The 23317-nt window shown below is 41.4% G+C and overlaps 1 protein-coding gene across 2 annotated transcripts in view; it reads right to left on the reverse strand.

Annotated features, from left to right (window-relative positions):
• ST7 (suppression of tumorigenicity 7) overlaps positions 1 to 23317 on the reverse strand; it is a 136508-nt gene that overhangs the window by 99874 nt on the left and 13317 nt on the right. Inside the window, exon 1 of one of the 2 annotated variants that reach the window (XM_085042679.1) lies at positions 2915 to 3324. The exons of the other annotated variant lie outside the window; for it this stretch is intronic. Coding sequence (XP_084898805.1) covers positions 2915 to 2936 — 22 coding nt within the window. The 5' untranslated portion in view covers positions 2937 to 3324. Of the gene's footprint in view, positions 1 to 2914; positions 3325 to 23317 lie in introns of those variants that run through there. 2 annotated transcript variants of the gene reach the window in all.

Here is a 23317-nt window from a genome sequence, read left to right on the forward strand (position 1 = left end):
TACTGCTTTCCTGCAGCACTGCAACAGCATTTCATCTTCAAAAAGGCTTAATTCTCAATTTTTATCAAACCAGTTTAGCCCCTACAGAATCTGAAATTATTATGGAGAGTAGACAAATCTCTCAGGTCAGCAGGAGTGGTGGCATGGGATAAAAAGCTGCCTCCCATGCACAGAGCCCCCCGACACCACTCCAGCAGTGCATCTGACAGCGGATCAGCACAAGAGCACTGAAAATGAAGTGTCTCTGGCACATATGTTTCCTGTGGGGATTACAAAAAGGACATGTGGCCAATGGAAAATACTGACCATGACCCTGTGGCAACTACCCAACCCTCCCACCGTGCCTCTGCACAGACACTTCTTGGGGTTGTTGCTTTGCACACTCAATCCTTACTCATCATGTGCTGGGAGTGTCAGCAGCTGTTTGTGCATCGCCTGCTGCCTTATCCCCCTTTATAGGCTATTGTCACAGGCTGTTTGTCTTTCCCTGAATCCAGAAAGTGATAAGCAGATGCCTGTTCCTGCAAAGGCCCTCAGACTATCTTTTACTGCCCTTCTGACTGCTGTTAAAAGCGAAACAAAAAAAGCAGGATTGCTGAATGAGAGTTGTTTTGACATTTAAAATATTTTTATACTGAGTAAGACTAAAGGTTCTGAACCAGTATTTGCTTCTGACCATTTTTCTTGGCTTTTTAATCAGCGAAAAGAGAAATAAAATCCTAACTGTAAACAACAGGATTAAAAAAACTCTAATCTGCTCATTTCATGCTTTTTGGACAGCAGCAGCGGCAATGGCTTCTGTCATATTTCCAACGTCCAAATGATGCTGAATCTTTAATTTTATTTTGTATTACTTGATCTTCTAGCCAGACAGAAACATTAACAATTAGTAGCAGTGTTATCATTTGACAGCCTGGAAATATAAAAATGACAGGAGGAGAGGGAAGACCAAAAATCTCCTTGCATTTTGACTGAAGTAATTTTGATACTATCTTCTTTGAAAGCAAAGCTGCTGTTCCTCCAGCATGGTGCAGGCAGGGCTGGTTACACAAGCACTGACCTGCACAGGCAGGTGCGCAGGGCAGCACCAGTGACCCTGCTCTCCTCCTGCCTGCCAGCACCTGGCAGCAGCAGGCAATGGAACAGCCTGCCCAGCCTGAGGAGGAACTCTTGGGCAGGAGGTTCAGGCCTGAGCAAAGGGGCAGGAGAGTTGGCCACCACACTGCCTTCGTCTGGCCAGAGAGTTCAGGCAGAGACTGACCCCAACCTCTGCTCGTATCAATGGCAACGAGCCATGTTCTGTTTAATCTCATTTTTAAAAAGCTAAAAAATGTTTCTAGACCCTTCTGGGAAACATGTAGTGGCTGTTATGGAAGCTCCCATTGCTCTTTCCTGAATTGTGGGAACCATGGAAACAAAAGCAGTCACAGCTGCTGGTGCACAACCCCTATGACTACAGCCAATGCACCTCAGAAACCAAGAAAGGACCACAAAAATGAACAAGACTGAACAATCTGACTCTGAGTGCTCATTGTGACTTTCTGCAAGAGGGCAGGTAGGGCACTGATTTTATCTCAGAGCCTGTTCATGTGCATTTTGCAGAAGCAGAGCCCATGGAATCAGACGCTGGGGCTCATAGATCTGGCAGGGCAGAAATAGATGCAGCTACAGCATTTGGCATCTCTGTTCATGCTCTGATGACCCAGAGCTGCAGACATGTTTACAATTGTGCATGAAAAATGTGCCCCCAAACAAAAGAAATCTAAAGGCAAATTTTGTTTTTATGCTGCCTGACCTTGACCGGGTGTTGCGGCAGAGGACAGGGGGAGCTGTCAGAACCAGGCGACAGGACCAATTAACCCTTTGAGAGCAAGGGGTTTGGCAGCCAGGAAGATGTAACTATGAGATATCCCAATGCTCTTACCACTTCCTAGGAAGAGAGCCGCAGAACAGGTCCCAGCCTAACAATATGGAGACATTACACCACGCTGGATGTGACAATGCTCTACAAAAGCCATCACTTCATATTCAAATGAGACCTGTTTTCAACATGCAGTATTGTTTTGTGCACAAAATGCAGCATGAACCAACTGTTTTCTATTTTTCAGTCACCTGATAATCACTGGATCAGACTGGTCTCCACACAGCCACATTGTCACCAGCGACATTATTTATACATAAACCCCCAGCCTTCCTCCACAGCCAGATTTGCCAGGTAGGTAATTGTTGTTCCCACTGAAGGAAAACTGGCTTGTTTTCAATGACACACATCTGCACTGCTATTATACAGCAGATTGCCTCAGTGAAGATTTTCCAGCATAAAGATCAGGAAGAAAAAACCCAAATGATCCTATTATTTTGCATTTTTCACCTCATATTTAGAATTCCACCTATTTAATTTTGGATTCTGCAGTCACAGGGGAAAATGTACACAAGCCTCCTTTTTCCCAGAAACAAAATGAAGTAAAAGAGATAGATATGAGATAGCAGTATTTTCCTGCCAGATAAATCACTCTCCCCCAGCTCTCGCCCATCTAATATTGCAGCATTCTCAGTCCCCAAATGTACCATCCGAGTAGTGCATTCGTTAGAGTGTTTGCAACTCCCGATCACTGACAGATGCGATCTTATCAATCGACACATTCAAGCAAAACTGCCTTTCTCCCCGATCTTCCAGTGGCCTGAATTCAGCTGACAGCCCTGCGCTGCCTTGCTGCTTGCATCGAGGATGCAGCCGCAGTTAGAGGTAGATGCTTCCCCTCCAGCATCTTTCATCCCTTCATAAACAGGCAAGGACCACAGCTTTTAGCCAACAACCTACAGCAAAGAGAATGCAAGTGTGGCGGGTACAGCAAGGATAAAACAAGCCCTGTTCTCAGCAGAAAAAGGATGTAAATGAGATGCATTTACTTACATGAAGATTCAGTGCCAAACATGGCTCGCCCCAGATGCTGCTATTTTAAAAAGGAAAGAAGAAAAAGGAGTGGAAGACAGAGGGAGTGTATAAGAGAAGGGATGAGACTGCTACACAGCAGGGGTCATGAAGCCAGACAATGCAGTCCAGGCTATCCAAGCTGCCAGATTCTCCTCTCTCCTCCTCTCCTCTCCTCTGCTCAACACCGCAGAGAGCTTTTCCTTGCAACCGCAGTGAAGGTCCTTCTTCAGGAAGCAAAAAGCAGGAGTTTCTGTCTTAAATCCGAGTGATAAGGGCAGGCCGGCGTCCTTTCTGTGCTACCGGCAGGCAGAGAGAGGTATCAGCCACCAGATACTGCAATCCCCAGCCCCTGCTCGCCGTAAGACAATAGCGGAGCTTATGCACACACGGGATGACGTCAGGACACTGCAAAGACTGACTGCTGCTAACCCAGCGGCTCGCAGGGGGCTTGGACAGAGCACAGCGATTCAGATGGGAATTCCTTTGTCACAAAAAGCAGAGGACAAAGAGACAGACATATATTTCCCTCTGTGATGTAAAAGCTCCCACCTGGGACTGTAATGCTAGCAGGAAAATATCTGCCTTGAATTCACGCTCCTTTTCTCAGCTGCACAAGATGCAAAGTGTCCCTGCACAAACAGAATAAATTTCAGGGACAAATATTCTAGTAAATGCCACTTATGGCATTTTCAGTAAAGAATAACTCTTTTTATTATTTTTTCTTCAAAGAAATACTAAACTCCTGTGCCAATCTACACTTCAGATCCAATTTTCACATCAAAGTGTTAGCCAACTGTCCCATTTACTTAAATTTATTGTCAGAATACACCATAACCACAATAAACAAGTCACACATCTAAATAAAAATAAAAACCCCAAAACACACTGAATTCAATGATAAAAAGGCATCCTAGCAACCAAGGAAATATTTTCCTTTATTCTTCAAAACCATCTAGATCTAGTGTTTGTCAGCCTCTGCAAGTGCATTTTTTACTGCACTGAACCTAATGTTTTCTGACATTCAGTAACTGAAAGATGTTCAAACATAGAAACAAGGCCCTAAGCTCACTCCTTCGGTCCTCTCACAGACAAAAGGAATTGCCTGTCTCGTGCTGGTGAGAGCAGCCAAGCAGGAACCCGATGGCTGAAAGCTACCAGACACTGGGGGCTATCCATAGAATGGCTGTGCAGAGGGGGCAAAATCAAGAATGTTTCTGCAAAGTCTCACTGAATACATACATGCAGTCCCCGTGATGTCAAACACTGAAAAGTATGGCTGGTGGATGAGGAACAAGGAGATAGATGCAGGTCCATTAAGTGAAGCACTTAAGGGCAAGCAACCCCTCCTCCCATTTCTCAGCTTTTGTGGGTTAACCATTCCCAAACACTCCTGCTGCTCTGCATGCCAAGGGCGTTTGAGCTGTTTGCAGAATATGCAATACCACCATGAGCAGCAGGCTGGAAAAACGAATACTGCTGACAGCTGGCAGAACCTACCACCTGAAGATCTCAGTGTGCTGAAATCACTAGGGAACCGAGGAGGTGTTGGCTGGGACTACTGCTGCCTGAAAGGTAGACTGGAAAGCAACATCCGGGGTTCAGAGTCACAGCAGTTCATTGCCAGGCCAGTCCCTCTGGTTCTGGGGATGGGGAACACGGCCCCAAGCTCACAGGGTGTGTATGCCCACAAACATCCTTATGGACCTTCAACAGCCCTGTGCTGTGAGACAGAAAAGAGCACAAGAGGCTGTATAGAGTGTGATCTTGTCCTTCCCATGGTGGTCGGGGGCACCTACAAGGCACACCAAGATACTCTCCTGGTAACATCTGTTGGCACAAAATGCTCTTCAGTTGCTTCCCTGCTTTCCACTGAACGTTCCCTTTGTGTTCTGCACACACCACGCGAATACTTAGGGCCACCAAGCTCATGGCAACGTTTATCCCTATTTCATTTCTGGAACAAAGTCATGAGAGAGGCCATATCTTGTGGTGAGACATCTCACAACACACCTTCTAACAGGCAGCTTTTAGTCTCCATTAGCAAACAGGACATCAGTGCTCATAATCATAGTGACTCAAATCAACCCACAGATGTCTTAAATTAACCAGATGTCCTCAAGTCTGTACTTAAGCACCTGAATTATGAGCCTGGTTGTTCAATTGTCATGGACAATTGCACAGATGCTCAGCACCAAGAAGCCATGTCCAAATTGGTTGTGTAACCACGACAGTGGCACAAATCCTCTGACAAACCTAGTGTAGGTTTGCTGTTCCCAGAACTGAATTAGTTATTTTGACTATTTGGAACAGTTAACATCTCATTCAGTCAAAACCGATAAGAATAATAAGAATAAGAATATAAGAATAATGATAAGAAGCCTCAGTGCATCAAACAAAGTGTTCGGGCTGGGCTTTCCACAACTGAGGCAAGTTCACAAAAGAAATGTGTCTATTATGTATAAGTAAGCCTTCAAGCTTCTTTGAACACAGGTCTCGAACAAAATCCCAAGTGCACTCATTCAATGGCTGAAGAATAAGTTCTGCTCTGATGAGCAGATCTGACCTTCCCACAACATTGCTTCCAAGGAAGACACAAAACCTCAGGGTCTTTCCAACAACATCCTTGAAGGTGTCACGGAGCCCAAACCCTCTGCCAAGTTCTCACTACAATGACACATATAGGTAGTTGAAAAGCCCAAACAATCCCTGCAGTATCTCTGGAAGGATTTCATAATAATCTATTTCATTAGTGTTAGGCTTGGCAAGTCAGTATGCTGCCTCATGGGAAAGGTGACCTGCTACAGGCCACTGAAGGACTTTCTCTGAAATTCTTTCAAATTTACCTAAAACATTTTGTCAAATGACTTTCACAAAGTGTTAAAATCTATTTCTGACCTACTGCTCTTTTTAGACCACAACCTTTCAGTTTGCTAGCAGAATTATGGATTTCTGTTTCCTTTGTTGAGTGTTGCTGTTGGTTTATTCCACAAAGAAGGGTCAACAAATGAGGTTTTTCTCTCTTATGCAGCAGTGAAGATAATGTAATTAGTGTACAGCAAACGTCAAAGGAAATCTCCTGCCAGTATTCACACTGCTGTGACTTGCTTACAATATGCACAAGACGTTGTTTAAGTATTAGATCAATTTACAATGTACCTTCCATATATTCCTCCACAATCCAGCATGAAATATTTAAATCAGCAACAACATATGCTATGCAAAGCTGTCTCCTGTACATTCACATTTTTCATAGCAAGTGATGTGCTTCTCAACCACTGCCACTCCTGGACCATATATTCTTTATTCCTCACTTTATCACTGCATAAAAATAACACACATATTTTACTTCGCTTTGTAAGGGCACGTGTCTAAACGCTAAAGCATAGACTGAGTTTTAATAATGAAGCCAGATAATGAAACATTAAATTTTTATACAGATGTAAATTTCTGCTTTAGTTTCTTTCTATAAAAACAGTGCAAGCAGGAAATTTGAGCTACCAACAGAGGCAGATTTGTACATGTGCCTCATGCTGATCCACTAAAGCATAAATCTTTATTCTCTCTTGTCACTAGAAAAGCATTTCATTTTTCATTTAACCTCCTGTTTCACAGGAGAAACTCTGGGAACAGGAAATGAGTCCATCCCACCCATGAGGCTCTCCTGTCCCACTGTCCTGAGCAACCCACCTCGACAGGGGAGGTCTCACCTATGTCCTCCCTAGGGCAAGGGAACAGGTCCTACACCTTTGAGTCTCTAGAGGGGAAGTACAGGATAATCTCAACAGGCCTCAGAGGTGGGTAAGGATTTTTATTACATTAGTGAAACTTGTCTTTTCTTTCCAAGTCCCCTGTTCTGTAAGTTTTTTAATGGCTGAAAACTGACTCTTTTTTTCCAGGACATTGAAAAATTTAATCTATTTATTGTGCTATTGGAAACCTCTGAGTGACTCTGCAGTGAGTCCACACCATTCAGCAACCTCCAAAAGGAATTTATTTTGCCTGTATTAGTTAGCTCCCTCCTAAAAATGCAGTGAGACCCTTAGCCACCCACACTGTGACAATCTCCAGCTTCTGTAGGTATTGTCAGTTCTGGCAACAGCTGCCACACCAATTATTGATTAACACAGCACCCATAAAATATTGCAAGGTGTTTTTTCATGCTCCAGAAAAAAATGAAACTGAACAGCAGCACATATTACGGAACTACAGCTCTTTGGCTTTACACTTTGCTCAACTTTGTGACCCTTACCTAACTTTAACAAGTATCTTTGGTGAAAAAGTTGACATCTTGATTACACCAGTGTAATCCAGTGTGGTGCAACAACTTCAGCTTCTCATCTCACAGGGGCATGTATTTAAATTACAAACCAACCCCCCAGGCAAACAAAATGAATACCCTGCACTGATGCTATACCATTGAGTCACCAGAGCAGAGGTGTTTTCCAGTACCTCCATCACTGCATGAAGCTGGTGTCCCAGAAATGGCAGCTTCGGAGCTGTGGTGACAGAGAGAAGGGAGCACGGCCAGCTGGCATGGAGGACAGCCTTGACAAGACCTTCCTGGTAGGAAAGTTGGCAGTGGGTCACAGGTCCAGTGGGGTCTGCCAGCTTGGACTACAGAGCATTCAGAGCCAAGTAGAGCCAAGAAAGGCATGTTCCACTGGAATGAAATGTCTCAAGGGCTTCATTTGTGCAAATACCAGCAAGTTCTCATGGGGAGCTGGGCTGGACAACCAGAAGTAGCTCAGGGACTAAGGAAGGCTGACACAGGACCTCACCAGGCAGCTGAGACAGGGAGACAAAGGGACTGGCTACCCAGACAGTGGAAAATACCTTTGAACATCTGACCTGTCTGAAGTCCTTGGTGTTCTCCTCATAGCCTGGTCTTATCACTTCTTGTTTGAGGTTTTCCACCCCCATTCCCTCTTTGCACCATACCATTCCCTTGTTATGTTGGCACAGAAAGGAAGGATACTGCTGGCAAAAAAAACGTTAAGATCTTTGTCCTGTTCAACATAGATAAAGGATTTTATACCAGACTGACTTGCAGCATGCAGGGTTGTTTTTTTCTTTTTATTATTATTTGCTCTTGTGCTGATTTTTAAAATATTTCTGTGCAGTCCATATTGCATTTATGCCACCCCATTTCATGTAGAAATACTTTTTTTTCACCATTTTTAGGCAATTAATGCCTAGAAGAATTAAGCTTTTTGAGTAAACACATACATGCATACACACACAACACGACAGACTGAAGAGCAAGTACTTTTTGCTGCCACAAAAATCTTTTTTTGTCTGCACTGGTCCTTATGTGAAAGATGAAGTTCAAAGACAGATTGCTTTTCAAAAAAGAGATACCATGAACCATAATAATAAATTATTAAATTACTGCAATGCCCTTAAATATCTCTTTTAGCAAAGATCTTAGCTTCACCACAGCTCTGTACATGATTACTGCAAGCCATTCACCACGGGCAGCAAGAGGCAACTCCCAGGAGATGCTCAGCCATTAGAAGAGGAAGTTCTGTGTGTTTTGCCTCTCCCAGGCCACCCAGCCATCTGAGGCACATCTAATGGACATGAAGCTGCAGCAGCTAAGAATTGGTAGAGTATTACACACGGAAAATTTCATGCAAAGAGTAATGCATATAAGAAAGAAAAAAAGAAAATGTATTAGCCCAACTTAAGCACCTACTTTTAGAATACAAGTGAGATTGTGGATCATGGGCAGGTGAGTAGCTAGATGTCTTCAAAGGGCTGGGCGCCTGCTCCTTGTTAGACTTAAGATATTGAAGAGACCCCAAGTCTTGGGCTTTTTCCTTCTCACAGGAATCAGGAACTTCTGTAGGCCACAGAGCCATGAGATACCAAGCAACACACTACCTATTTCTCCCCTGGTAGTAGCTCCTGGACTCTTATTGCGTATCTGGCATCTAGTATCAAGGAGTAACAGAACAGAACATTATTCCCATTCCCTACAGCAGAGGATACGGAATAAATAATCAAATTTCAACAACAAACTCCCTTGCAACATTCAGTGTGAGACTGGTAAGAAAGGCAATATTATTTTGTAAGTGGCAGAGTACAGCTCACCTTTTGTATAACGCTGTCAAAACATTAGGATGGTGAGTCACCTTTTTATTTCGGTTTTGTTGGTTTGGTTTTCAGTTTGGTTGGTTTCCTTTTAAATACAGAACTGTTTACCCACAGACATCTAAGACAGTTGCCAACCATGTGACAATCTACACCCAGTGTGCAAATGACATATCAAACCCAAATGAAATGTTATTTTTTCAATAACATCAAGCCCCATGGCTCATCAGAGCATGTGTTATGTCTCTGTTAAATTCCAAGAGCAGTTTTTTGTCCCATGCAACTGTGTGGTGAAATGGGGCCACTAATGTATCTGAAAAATGTCCCAGCAGAACATATGACCTTTCAATATGATCCAAAGAGAACTAGATCTTCAGTATTGTTTGTTATATTAAATCACCAGCTATTTAGATAGCTTTCTGAAAGAATAAAATATTAGAAGAAAAATAAGGCATTTACTTTCTACACTGAGAGAAATACTTGAAATATTTTGGAGTGGTTTTTTTTTTTTTTGGCATCCTAATTTCAGTTGTCATTTCCAAGGATCTGTGCCACAGGCCTGCACATGAGGTAGACATGAAAGTTTCTGTTGTCAGAGTGAATCGAGATGGATAACAAATTGAAAAAAGGGATTATAAACAAACTGTATTGATTTTTATGTGACTCTATGGGATCAAAAATCAGGATTAAGGCCAGCTCATAATAAACAACATGCAAACTGGCATCAGAGGGAACATGTGTGCCCCAGAAAAACATAAATATCCAATTTATATGCATAAAAATGAGTCAGAGAGACTTAGAGGAGTAGCAAGTATTGCCAACATTGCATTAAAATCTGCATTAATAATGCCTGATCTAATGTCAAAACTTCACAATGAAAGTCTGAGTGTTGAGAGAAGAAGACCAAATTTAAATTACTTCTCAGCCCAAGTAAACACAGTAAGAACATTCAACCCAAAATTACAAATAGCCATGATTTCATGATATCATAAATACAGGAAAAATTAAGGACTTCTAAGCCTACAAGGGAATACCCACAAAACAAGGTAATTAGGATGGCTGGATGGGTGAATGCTGAGTTAAGCATACTCCCTAGCAGATATCTTTATATCCATAATGTACCATGGGAAAAAGTTCAATTGTGAGTTTTACTTTCCTATATGGATACTCCTGTGCATAACAGTGAATGAGCTGATACTGCAGCCATAAATATAACACAACTGTGGAGTCAGTGGGGAAACCAAGTCCACTGGAAGCTGTTTCACTAGTTGCACTGCACATTTAAGGATTTCAGTTTTCCCAACATGCAGCATCTTGGAGCTGTCCCAGCCCCTCATTCCAGGAGTTCCACTCTACTTCCACTCAGTGCCAGCCCCAGACTGGAGATCTAAAATTCTTTTCTCACAATAAAATCGATTAATAAATAGATTTTAATACATTAATAAATACAATTTTTTAAGCCACAGGAAGTGTCTTTGCTTCCCCCCTTTTAGCACCTTTAAAAAAACCCAGGAATTGCAGTAGTAACAAGACCCTTTTTCAGACCTAAGAGTATAGAAATAACTCCTTCAACTGCAGCCTAAGGAAAAAACCCCATGCAGTGATGACATGACTAAATACTTCCATGTCATCAAGCCCAGTGAAACAGATTGTGTCAGGGAGTTCTGAAGTTTCGGAAGATAAAGGAATATCATTGGAATCTTTGATTTCCCCAATCAAGGACCTTTCCATAATGTACTTTGGGGTATTGCACAGTATATGGAATAGATAACAGTTCAGAACCAAATAACGGTTTACATTTTTTTTTAATTACAGTATTTTTTATTTCTTGAAAATAATCAGGTAACTGTTTAAATTGGTTATTTACCTTCGTTGTGAAACAACTGAGAGTTTCTGAATTTCCTTGATTTAAGGCATCATTGACCTCAGAGAAAATATTATCTAAATCATGCCTTTGTTTTTTTCTTCCACTTGACAGATGAATTAATATGCTGTTGGCAATGAAAAAAACTTTTAATCCTCTTAAGATGCAGCACTTTAGCTCAGGGTGAATATTAAAACCTCAGCTATTTTAATTTTCTTCCACAATCAGACAGATCCACACTTCTGACAATACTGTGGCATCATTTTGCTGCTTCTGCAGCAACAAAATGTATTTCTGTATATCTCACCACCAAAATTCCACTAAACCACGCCTTTAGAAGCTCTACAGAGCTGTTTCAGGATCCCCTTCAGCTGCATGCACTGCTACCTAGCTTTCAGCTGCCATTGTGCTCCCTGAACCCGACCATGAGAGCCTGTGCTCCTCAAACCCACTGTCTGGCACTTGCTCTCCTGAGCAGGCTTTGGGCAATCGGGTCCTGGAATGGACTTGGCTGAGCAGAACATGGGGAGAGTACACAGCAAGACAGGCTGCCCCCACTGAGCAAGCTGTTCAAGTCACCACTGCCCCACAGCCATCTCTGCCACCTTTATCCATCTGTGCCATCAGAGGGTTACCACTACCTGGGATGCTATTACTGCAGCAAATGTTGTGGTCACGAGCAAGCTCACTAAAAATACAGCCGTGGGTCACCTCCATACTCCTACATACCAGACTATTAAATCTAACATACTGTTCTCCAAACAGGCAGAATCTAGCCATTGGATAAAATAGTCTTTGGACACCAACAGACTGTATGTACAAGCTATTCTTTCAAAGAAAATACAGTTCTTATGGCAAATATAAACCATCCTTTTTCATTTCAATGATGGTTGAAGTAATTTCTGAATGAAGCTTGAAAAAAAAAATTTCTCTTGATTTAAAGTTGCTGCTTAAATGGAAACCGAATGCTGCATATTAAATGACAGCTGCTAGTCTCAAGGCACAAAGGTAGTTCAGGGAAATGAAGCACAGTCTCACAAAGGTGGATCTGATCAGAGGTGCTGCCTCTGATTTCCCACTGCTGAGTGAGAGCTCAACGGGCATCTTTCACACATTATATTTTGTCCTTTTATTTGTTTGTTTGTTTGTTTATTTGTTGCATAGAGTTTACTGTCTTCAAGATGCCAGCAGGACCTTAGGAAGGCTTCTGCCCTTTTGATGCCTCACTAATTCCTCCTACACTCAAAGAGAAACCAATTCCCTTTCCACTTCCATCTCACAACTCTCTAGAACTCTCTACTCCCTCTTTCTACAACTTGCACAACTGATTAGGAAGTGCTGAAAGCAGAGTGCAGCAAGCCTCCCAGTGCATCCCCCACCTCCAGACACTTCCCCTTGGGAACAGCTTCCCAAGGGTTCCAGCACAGTTCCTATTTAAAAGCTTCAGACCCTGCCAGAAGAAGCTGGGCTGTCAAATTTCAAATCTGTGTTCTCTACACATTACTCAGTTGTTTCTGCAGCAGTAAATGTCAGCTCTCCCTTGTGGTGTGCACCTGACCTTCACAGAGACAAGACTGAAGCCTTACACAAGCCTTTCTCCCTGTGCTCCTCTTCCTCACTTCTAGTCCAGATGGAGTCTCCTTATGAGACATGGAAATAGTGACCACTTGAGGAATGGGGGGACAAGTGTCCACCCAGCTGGGGTCCAGACATCCTTGTGGGTCACCATCACTCACTCTACCCCAAAAACTGCTCACATCACGAGCCTCCTTGCATGCCTTGGAGCCCACCTTCACCATCCCAGAACGCACTTGGCTATTTCAGTTTCTTCAAATCCCTGATTTTGCTTTGACAGGGAGCTAAACCAACTATCCATAAATTGTTCTTATCAAAACCCACCTTCACAGGACCCTATGGACAGCAAAGGTCTTGTCTGAGAAATTAGAAACTAATGAAAGCACTATGCAAGAGACTGTCTAGTGCCATTACAGAAGTGCAATACAGAGCCCTTTCCAGTAAATACTGAAGAACCCAAACTAAACACTGCTGTGTAGCAATCCACAAAGGGGACTGGGGTCATTTCCCAGGTCAGCAAAGGTTTTCCCTGCTATGGGGGTGTACTTGAATCTGTAATACCATTTTATCTAAAATCTTCATGAGACTGCAGCGGAGAGCTTCGGGACCAGGCTCTGCTGAAAAGCCAGAGACCTGGCAATCAAAGTGCACTGCAGGGAAGAAACAGACAGAGTCAGGGCAGACTGAGATGTGAGCACAAGGGAAGAATGTCAGGAGCTGTGGGAAGGTTAATGGAGTAACATGGCAGGGAGCATCAGCCACCCCTCTGTGTGCAGACACAGCTGCCTGAGCCACATCCTGTGACCGAGGAGAGCATCAACAACAAACCTCCTCTGAACCAGCACGGCTGTTGGAGGAATTTTCCCACAGTAAAGATCACATTCATTGCTCTGTGTCAGGAACAATATTGCATTGTAATGTCCCTGGGATTCCAGCAGATGGAAGAACAAACATTCAACCTCAGCCATGAACAAACTCTGAGAAGTGGCCAAAATGGTGAAGAGCAATGCTCCTTTGGCTCCACTACAGCATGGCAGATTTTATATGTGTTAACCACATGGCCAAGAACAATGACATGAACTCAAATGAAGAACAGAGACTAGGTCTTAATAAACCTGAAAAAGGACACAACCCTCCAAGCATTAGATTAAAAACAAGCGTCTGAACCTTATGGATGTATATGACCAAAACAAAATTTAAAAGAAGAAAATAAATAAAGAAGAAAGTAAAAAAAAAGAAAAAAGAAAAAAGAAAAAAGAAAAAAGAAAAAAGAAAAAAGAAAAAAAAGAAAAAAGAAAAAAAAGAAAAAAGAAAAAAAAGAAAAAAGAAAAAAAGGAAAAGGAAGAAGAAAAAAGAAACACTGAAGAAGAATTTGAAGTGCATTCTTTACCTCTACAATCTCACAGATCTGTCCGTGGGAAGGCAACATGGTAATGGCCATGCAGACAACACTGAAAACTTCACTGCTTTTAAAAAAAACGGACAAACATTTTCAAATATTTTTCAGGGTTCTTTCCTTTTTTTTTTTTAAAGTTTCCCTAACATGCAGCAAAGCCTATGACCTCTTAAAAACTAGACTTTTCCTCTTATCTGTGATAGTCACTGTTATTTTTCTTTGTACATATTTTTCAAGTCATCTTTCTCAGCATTCATGTGAGTGCAAGATTTCAGTCACTGTTTTTTTCAGTCCAGGACCACTCTCTGCCTTCTCACAATCTCTACAGCAGGAAAACTGTAGCCTGAACAGAGAGGAAAGCATATATTACCCTATGACAGGTTTATAAGACTAATTCTAATAAATACCTCTCAGTAGCCTCCTATTCACTGTCTCCCTAGAAGAGCAAGGAGGGATTTTTCTGCTGGCAGCATTTTCAACTGCATCAACATATTTCATGGAAGTGCATGAACTTCAGCAGCATTTTGCCAAGGAAGCCCACACAGGCTTGCAAACCACGAGGTATGAGGAAGAGCCCTCAGAGCCCCCAGTAGGGCATTAGTCTGGGTTAAGACAGACCAGAGACTGGACCGTATTTCATGACCTGGTGCATTCAAACTACCTTTTTTTAGCTCAAATCACTGTGGGTCAGCCCTTGATCAAAGCTTCTTCCCCAACAAGACTCCGCTCTGGCCAATTAAACTGACCAGGAGCCAGACAAGGCAGAGATCATGAATGTGAAGCAGGTGTCCATGTCCCAGGATGTAGCCACCAGCACCTGCAAACCAGCCGAGTCTGACTCACTTCCCAAAGGCACCTCGTTTTCTTGCATTGTTTCATGCTGTTTAGCTTGGTTATTCAGAAAATCCAAAGCACCACTTGAAAATCTTTTCAGTAGGACCTTTCATTCCATCTACGGTCATCAATTTTTATTGAGAAAAAAAATGTATTGCAGACAGACAGAAATTACAGCCTGGAAAGGAGCAATATCCAATGGGATCAAAACCAGCTATGCCACATGCTTTGCATGGGGTAGATGTATTTTCCTTTCAGTCACCCTTTCATGATTGTTAATTGCCCTGAATGTTCTTACTGTTTCAAAAAACGATTCATGCCTTACCTACATGTACTTATTTGAATATTGGTCCAGCTGTGTCACTGAAATGCTTAGAAAACCAAGCACATTTTTCAGAAGTTATTTAGGAACTTCTTTATTCAAGTACCATTGGCTTTTCTTGAAAGTCACATCACTCCTGAAAATGGGATTTACATGCAAGATGATATAGAAGAAAATTGAGAACATCTTCATTTTGGAGACATTAACCAGTGCAGCAACTTACCTGCACCACCGACCCATATGCACATTATTTGTTACCTAAGTATTTTATTGCTGATATTCAAGAGAATGCTGCAGAGACCAGAGAGGTCTTGTGTCCATGCCTGTTTAAATCACATAAACCATGAAAGCCTAGGATTAAAACCAGAGGTTGAACGATGATGTCCCAAGGTTAGAAGCACTGAGTACTAAAGCATTTTCTGCAACACTCACGTGAGTTTCTTCCCATGTTACATTTGACATAGAGCATACCAAATTATGGCCTTCTACCCTTAGATTAATTCAATTCTCTGTATTACAACCTCAGTACACAAAATAACTAAGACTCAAAAGACCAACATTAAAAAAAGAGTGAAAAGAAAATGAGAATTGATCTGGTGATGCAATTTTTGCTGCTTTATCTGTTGACTCTCCTTTCCTGATTATATTGAGAGTTGCACTGACTTTCAGAAGTGCTGAGGAAGTCTTTTAAGCTCTCCCCTTATGCAAGACGTGCAGCTGGACTTCTTTGGTTTCCATGCAATGCCTTTACCCAATACCTCTGCACTTTTCCTTTTCAGCACAAGCACAGAGTATCTAACCCCGCCCCCGCTTTTTGTTGTGAAATTGGAACATGCCCAACATTTTTTCCTCAGCAGACAATTTATTTTTAAATCCATGGCTAAGAATCCAGCATAATATATTTTAAAACAAATGTTCTTAGTCATCATTTCCATAATATTTCAACCCCTTCACAGGAAATATTATTCACAACACCAATAGAATAAAAAACAATGGGTTTCTATTAGCAAGTGTCCACAGGTCTTAACTTCAAATTTCAGCAATGGCAAAAAACTTGCTGTAATAAACATGTAGATAAAGACTGACTCTTTGCAATAGCACTAATCAACAACTGGATATCTGTTTGGAAGGTACACCCTATTGACATAGCTGACCAACTACTGAAATGAATGCTTAAATTTTGTTGTCCATGTTAGGAGCATGACAGACCTAGATCTTCAGAGAAGTAAAGTTTAATGTTTAATATTTAATAGGAGGTAGTATAGGTCTAAAACTAAACTGCCTTCCTGAAAGAAATTCTCATTCATGGTAACTGGCCTGTTATCATAAGGAAGGATTTTTTTAATCTCAGATGAGGAGTGGTGTCCTATACCATCATTTCCTACTCTTAAAAGCATGTCATACATGCACAGAAAGTGAGGGTAAATGCCCGGTACTTCTAAAAAACTAGTTTGTTCTCCTTCTTTTTCTACATAACACTGATAAATAAAAGTGCATTTTGTGTCAGTGGGAAGAAAAAAATATATGTCAGATCTGAAGTCTCAGGTTCAAATTTTAAGGTTTTACAAATTAAGTTTTTATAAATGCCAAACCCATGGACCTGGGCTGGCAATTTTGGTCATCAGGAAATATTCCTTGGTTCCCTTACTACTGCAGTACAATTTGTTACAAAAGTGCTCCTGCCACATAATATAAAAGCAGATGAATCCCTTCATCTCACTTAGGGATTTTCTAGGAAATAAGATACTGTATTGACTAAATGTATTTTACTGTGCACAGCTGGGGGAATAAATAAGAAATACTACTGTAATTAAAGTTCCATTTAATTGCTACATTTCTTCTTTCCTTTAGTTGAATTATTACTTTGACTTTGCTTACTATCATGACCTTTTATTTTAGGTTCTTTCTTCTAAACCAAGTAGAAATAGGCTGTATGTGAAATGTTGCTATTTTCCCCACAAAATTATTCCAAAACTCAGGCAGAAATTACAAATTCATGACCAAACAAGAACACATATTTTTAATCCATGTTGCCATGGATTTTCAGCTATAGAAGGCAGTGAGAGATAATTGTTGACATCACTGTGGGCAGGTCAGACCATTCAGACAAAAATGTAACAGGATAATTCCCTATGGAATTTAAAAACTAAGTGGCAGTCAAACCATAAAATGGTCTGACCTGTATTAAGCATTCTCTCTCAACTCCTTTAAAAGGTTAAAGGCAGTTATAAGCACACTGTTTTCTAAAAGTTATTAATAGAGGCAACATGGACAGAATCATGGAGCATATCTGCATCATGGCTTAGGAATGGCATTCTCCAATTTAGTACTCCAGCTAAAACCACACTGCCTCTCACTCCCCCTGCCTTCAACTGGAAGAGCAAAAGGCAAAGATCATGGGTTAAGATAAAAAAAATTTACTGGAAACAGCAATGAGATAAGTAAACAAACAGTAACAGCAACAATATTAGTAACAAAAAGTATAAAACAAAGAAACAATTTACACTGAAAGCCCAGGACAATAACCACCCCTTGCCCTCACTCAGCACCTTTTCTCAATAGGAAGTAACCCCTTCTGTCCTGAAGAGCAACAGAGTCCCTTTCTCCCCTTGGCAATCTCATGATGTGGTACTGAATAACAGTTGGGCCTGCCCATGCCCCATCCCAACCAGTGCAAAAAATTAATTCAGGTCCTGGCTAGAACCAGGATGGTCTGATGTTCAAAAGCTACAGCTTTTTTTGTTCTCCTAACACCCTAGTTTGCTGAGTGGAAAGAACAAGATTAGAAAATACGGCACACATGACACTATCTGCAATAAACAGGATCCCTGCCTTTGTGTAGACTTTACACATCCACAGTCCAGAGCCTGTTTGAGTGCCCACTGAGAGAAGGACATTCATCTCCACAGCCACAGAGCTCCCAAGGATACCTACATTCCATAGTAGTATTAAAAGGATATTAAATAAGAAAAACAATTCTACCTCCACAGTTACTTTGCAATTAGATTCCCTCAGAAAACCTATTTGTAATCACTGATGAGCTCTCACCTCATACTCCTGCCAGAGTCCAGTGGTCTCAAACTCAGAGCAAAAAACTGAGTCTCCTGCAGCCCTGCGTATTTAAGGCAGATGTCTCCCAGAGAAGGGGTATGGATGTGCCACTGACCTACTTGTACTTGCATGGGCCAATCTATCCAAACAAACTGGCTGAACAAAACAATGTTTCTAGTCACAAATGCCTTACCTTGAAAAACAACGTAAATCCAATACACTCCACAAGTTGGACCTCATCCCATCCTAGAGCCTTGGGTTTACCCAAAACCCTAAATCTCAGCAGTCCTCTTGCCTCTTGTCATTTTTGTTTGTTAGGATGAAAGACCTAATTCCTATGGGATCTCCTCTTACTGTTCATGCAGTTCATAAAGCAGAAATCCATCTCGGCTCATAAGCATGGCTGGTTTCCATCTAACTGCACAGAGATGTTCTAAAGCCATGGGTCTCGCTGGCAGAAAACAACTGCTGGCTTGCTCTGCCAGAAAATCTCTGGCCTGGGCTGTCCATGAAGTATCACATCTGCGCTGAGACAGAAATGTTGTGAACCAGAACACCAGTTACAACTATCAATGGCTTTCACTGATAGCAGTAGATAGCAGATGGAATTCATAACTTCATATGGGGATATATCACACATGGTTACAAACACACCTAAAAGCTCCTGAGATCCTCACTTATTCACAAACACAAAAAAGTTACAGTGATTCCTTAGGTTTCTGCTTCTGTTTAATGCTGAAGATTAAAAACTGTAAAAGCAAGTGCAGAAATAAGAAAGAAGACAAATATCTGGTAAAAATCTGTTAACCTAAAATAAAGCCCTATGTACTAATTTGAGGTAGAGAAGCAGGATTTTTCAAACACACCTAGTGTTTGAAATCTCTTCCAAGATCAATGACTCTTCCAAGTCCATAAAAAAAGTAGCAAGTATTGCATGCTTCTTTTATAGCTTTAGAAAAAAATGAGTAATGGAAAAATTCATCAAATGTCTACATCACACAAATTAGTCAAACCACAACACACAGTCAAGATATTGTTATAGCTGAAACATTCTTGTGTATGACTTTACAATAATAAACTTTAAACATCCACAATTATTTATAACTTCCCAAACTACAAAACACTTTGGTACCTTGTTGCGAAGATTTTTCAAGAAGCCCACCATCTTGGCCATGGGCAGGGACCCCTTCCACTAGACCACATTGCTCAAAGGTCCATCCAACTTGGCCTTGAACACTTACAGGGTTGGGGAATCCACAGCTTCTCTGGGCAGCCTGTTCCATTGACTCAACACACTCACAGTAAAAATGTCATCCTTAAATTCAATCTAAACTTACCATCTTTCAATTTAAAACCACTGCCCCTTCTCCTGTCACTACAGGCCCTCGTAAAAAGTCTGTGCCCATCTGTCTTATAAGCCCCTTTCATAAAGGCCCGCAAGAGACTTCTCCAGGTTCAACAACCCCAGCCTTTTCAGCCTTTCCTCACAGGAGAGGTGCTCTGGCCCCAGAATGAGACATCAGATGTGACATGCAAATACATAACGTGTAATGGTCAGACACTGGAAGAAGTTTCATTTCCATCTCATAGGTGCTAAAACTCATGTAACAAGCACGCAAAGAAAGATGACACATGATACACGGAGAAAAGCAAGCACAGTCTCTTGGAAGGCTCTTAAAATCCCAGAGCATCAAACCACTGGTTTGCTCATGCTCAGCTACATCAGTAACTTCAGCTGCATGACATTCCCACCTCCCACATGCTATCTCCTAAATTCATAAATCTTCATAAAACTATGTAAGAAGAAGTGAGATTCTCAGGCGATACAAGCGAACTATGCAGATAGTTGAGTCCATGGAAGTAAACAGATTCTGACAGATACAGAAACAATGACCAGATTTAGGTTTTTAGCCTGGAAATCTCTCCTTCTTAGTTCAAATAACCACCTAGCTACTCATCAAACTTTGCAGCCTTTGGAAAGGAATTTGAGCAAGGAAGACATTTAATTCCTCAGACTTTGCTTCCAATGACTTGAAATCACACAAATATCTTGAGTTGGAAGGGATGCCCAAGGATCACCCAAGTTCAGGTCCTGAACTCCTCAGATGGTCTTTGCAACAGCCCATGCTTATCGTCAAGTGTCTGCCAGCTTGGCCTTAGCCTCCCAGTGAAAGTGATGCTGGGTTACCTCTTTTGCTTGTCCCAGAGGATGCCAGCGCTGTTCATATCCAGCTTTTAGTGCTCCCCCAGTAGATGAAGGAGCTTCAGACAAAAGGGCTTGCCACCTTCCACTACCTAAAGATCTCCAAAAGAAACTCCAAAGCATGACAAACTAAATCTGACAGGATTTTGAGTATATAATGTTTTACATTAGCTAGAGCAGCTATAGAATTAAAGCTTCTGGTCAGTCAATGCCCTTCTGTTTCCATTTATGGTTAAGAATGCAAAAACTTGACAGTAATTTTTTTCCCAAACTCTCCTCAGCCTGTTCCAATTTTGGGACATAATTCAGTCTAGTCAAAAGTTTTTTAAACAATGTGGTTTATTTATAATCGGAAAAAGCATCTTAGTAATCATCAAAATTACTAGAAGTTACTAAATTTAAAACACAACGATTGCATTTTCTTCTCTCCCCATCCAGAGCAACAGACTGAGCACAAAATCTGAGCACTGCTGTACACAGCTCAACAGAACCCTCTCCCTCCATGAAAAGCTGCAGACAGAGCCAGAAAAAAAAACCATTTTAGATTCCCTAACTAACCAAGATGTGATATTAGGAATGGCAAGGAATATTTAATAAATAATCTATTTTATGTATTGTAGTTCACTTATGCCTTAGGAGCACTATCACCAATCCAAAACCATGACTGTGGAGGAACACATAGCCATGTCAATAAAATGATAAGATTAAAAAAAAATCAGTATTGCTTACTTCATGTAAGAATTAAAGGAGAAAGGATACTGCAAGTGTCTGTAGAATAAAGCAGCAGAATTGCAAAAAAGCAGTCATTTAATAAAATAAGGGACAAACTGAGAACTGTACAAGAAGACAAGCATTCACTAAACATCATTTACTTGCAGCAGTCAGTATGATAAGATACTGCTGAAGTCAAGAATTGTCAAAACTCAAAACTGGAAGCCCATCCATTAAGAGTACAAAAAGGCAAGCCAAATAGCAAGCTCACATGCCAAAGTAAACCAGAAATGAAAGAGGGGCAGATCACAATTGTTGCCTGCTCATTGAAAGTTATTTTCCATAGTTTGTTGAATTTGCATCTGGTATTACCTATTCTCAAGAAAAAGATACACAACCCCCCAAAAAACCAGAAATCTGTCTGCACGTCCCCCACTGCAACACTAGAAATGCTGAGTGACTTCACCACAGAGGTTTCTATGTTCTGGACATGGGTGTTTTAAGACAGTGAGGCTTCAAACACCCACATTTTTAAATTATGCTGTTGTGTACACACAAAATATCAGTGGCAATCCTATAAAGCACCTGGAGGATAAACTGAATGAGCAGAACTAGAACTCAATTTGATTTATAAAAGAACAACCTGGCATATGATTTTTTTAGCAAGGCAGACATAAGCATCAAAGGAAGGCAATGACTTCTTGCCTGAAAAATCCATGATAAAAGACACCAAATGCTAAAATGAGTAATATACATATTATTTTTTATAAAATTTATATAGAAACAAAAAGGACATTTTTTAAGACTTGTATCAGTGTCCATGGTTAAAACTACTTTAAAAAGACACTGTGGCCTGAACAGTTGAGGCAGTGTGTGGAGTAGGGGCAGGCAGGCTGGTAGCAGCCAGCTCCTCAGCACCTCCATGTGAACTGTCCTCACTGTCTTAAAGCCTGCAGGACCATGGGCACACAGATGCAGCACCTATCACCACAGCTGTTTCTAAATTGCTGTTTACCTTATTTTGTGGTAATCACTTCAGGAACACAAATACTGAGACACCTTCAGTCAGTGATCAGTCCTGCATTTTCCATTGTTTGTCCTACTTAAAATAATCCCGCTAAATTTATGACAGTCACCATAATTCCTCCATTTTTCTGCAGCTGGAGACCTGCATGTCATGATCCTCATCTTTCATCTGACCTTGTAAAAGCCATCTACAGGATCCCCTTCCAAACAGACTTCCGAAGCTCGAGTGGGACTTAACTTTGCCATACAGCTGCACCAGTTGTAGGACAGCCCTACAACTTTATTTCTTACTTACCACACCACTACGTTCAATTTAATAGTTCTGCTCTGCGGGCAATGTGACGCAATACAGCGCCAGTTCAGGGTCCCCGTTTGCAGATGGAGGTTTGCTGCCTGGGGCTGTGTCTGTGGGAGCTGGTGACCCTTGGCCAGGCTCTGACACGCAGGGCCAGCCTCCATTTCCCACAGGCTGCAGCTCCTGTCCTTGTCCCGGCATGGCTCTCGTGTCTTTAAAAGGATGCCCTCTAGCGCGAGAACTGCACAAGGCCTTTTCTACTTCTGCCACACTACTGAGTATCAAATGGAAAATCTGCTTACGGCAGCTGAGGAAAGACACGATGCAGGGCTGGATCAAGCGCTAAGGAAAGGACTGGAAGGCAACTACCAAAGACAAGGGGAAAAAACTACAAACCAACAGCACAGAACAAAAGTCTAATCTCACTGTTCCCATCCGAATAACAACCACTAGGAAATGGAAATGACTCAAATGCCAGTGCACTGGCTTCTAGTTAGTTTCTGCATGATAAACATCCTGTGAATCAAAATTACAATTTCAAATTCAATTAATCCTTTCTAATAAACTTAAAACTGCAACAGCCAGACAGTAATGTTAACTATCTCCGTAAGTAAATATGCCATTTATTTTGTAAACTATAAATTAAGAACAGTATTCAAAGCTCAGACATTTCCCCTCTACTGCCACGCAGTGCTGGTGATCATCGGAGCAGAGGGAGCTGTATTTTAACATCACCATTGAGGGCCTGAGCCAGTCAATGTTGTGCTTGCTGAACTACAGCATTCACAGAAAGCAAACACCAAAATCAGATTTGTTTGAACTGGCACGTATTTTAGGTTTATTATTATTTTATGGTATTCTCATGTCTCTCATTAATAATAACTTTTATTCCAAACTGACAGCATAACTTCCTGCAAAGGCAAGGGCTACGATGTACAGAATTACACTAGCATATGAGTAAAAGAATACTGTGCCATTACAGATGCACATAATACACTGTGTATCAGGTATT

The sequence above is a fragment of the Lichenostomus cassidix genome, chromosome 1Aa, assembly GCF_008360975.1.
Source record: "Lichenostomus cassidix isolate B80296 chromosome 1Aa, HeHo_3.0, whole genome shotgun sequence".
Classification (NCBI taxonomy): Eukaryota; Metazoa; Chordata; class Aves; order Passeriformes; family Meliphagidae; genus Lichenostomus; species Lichenostomus cassidix.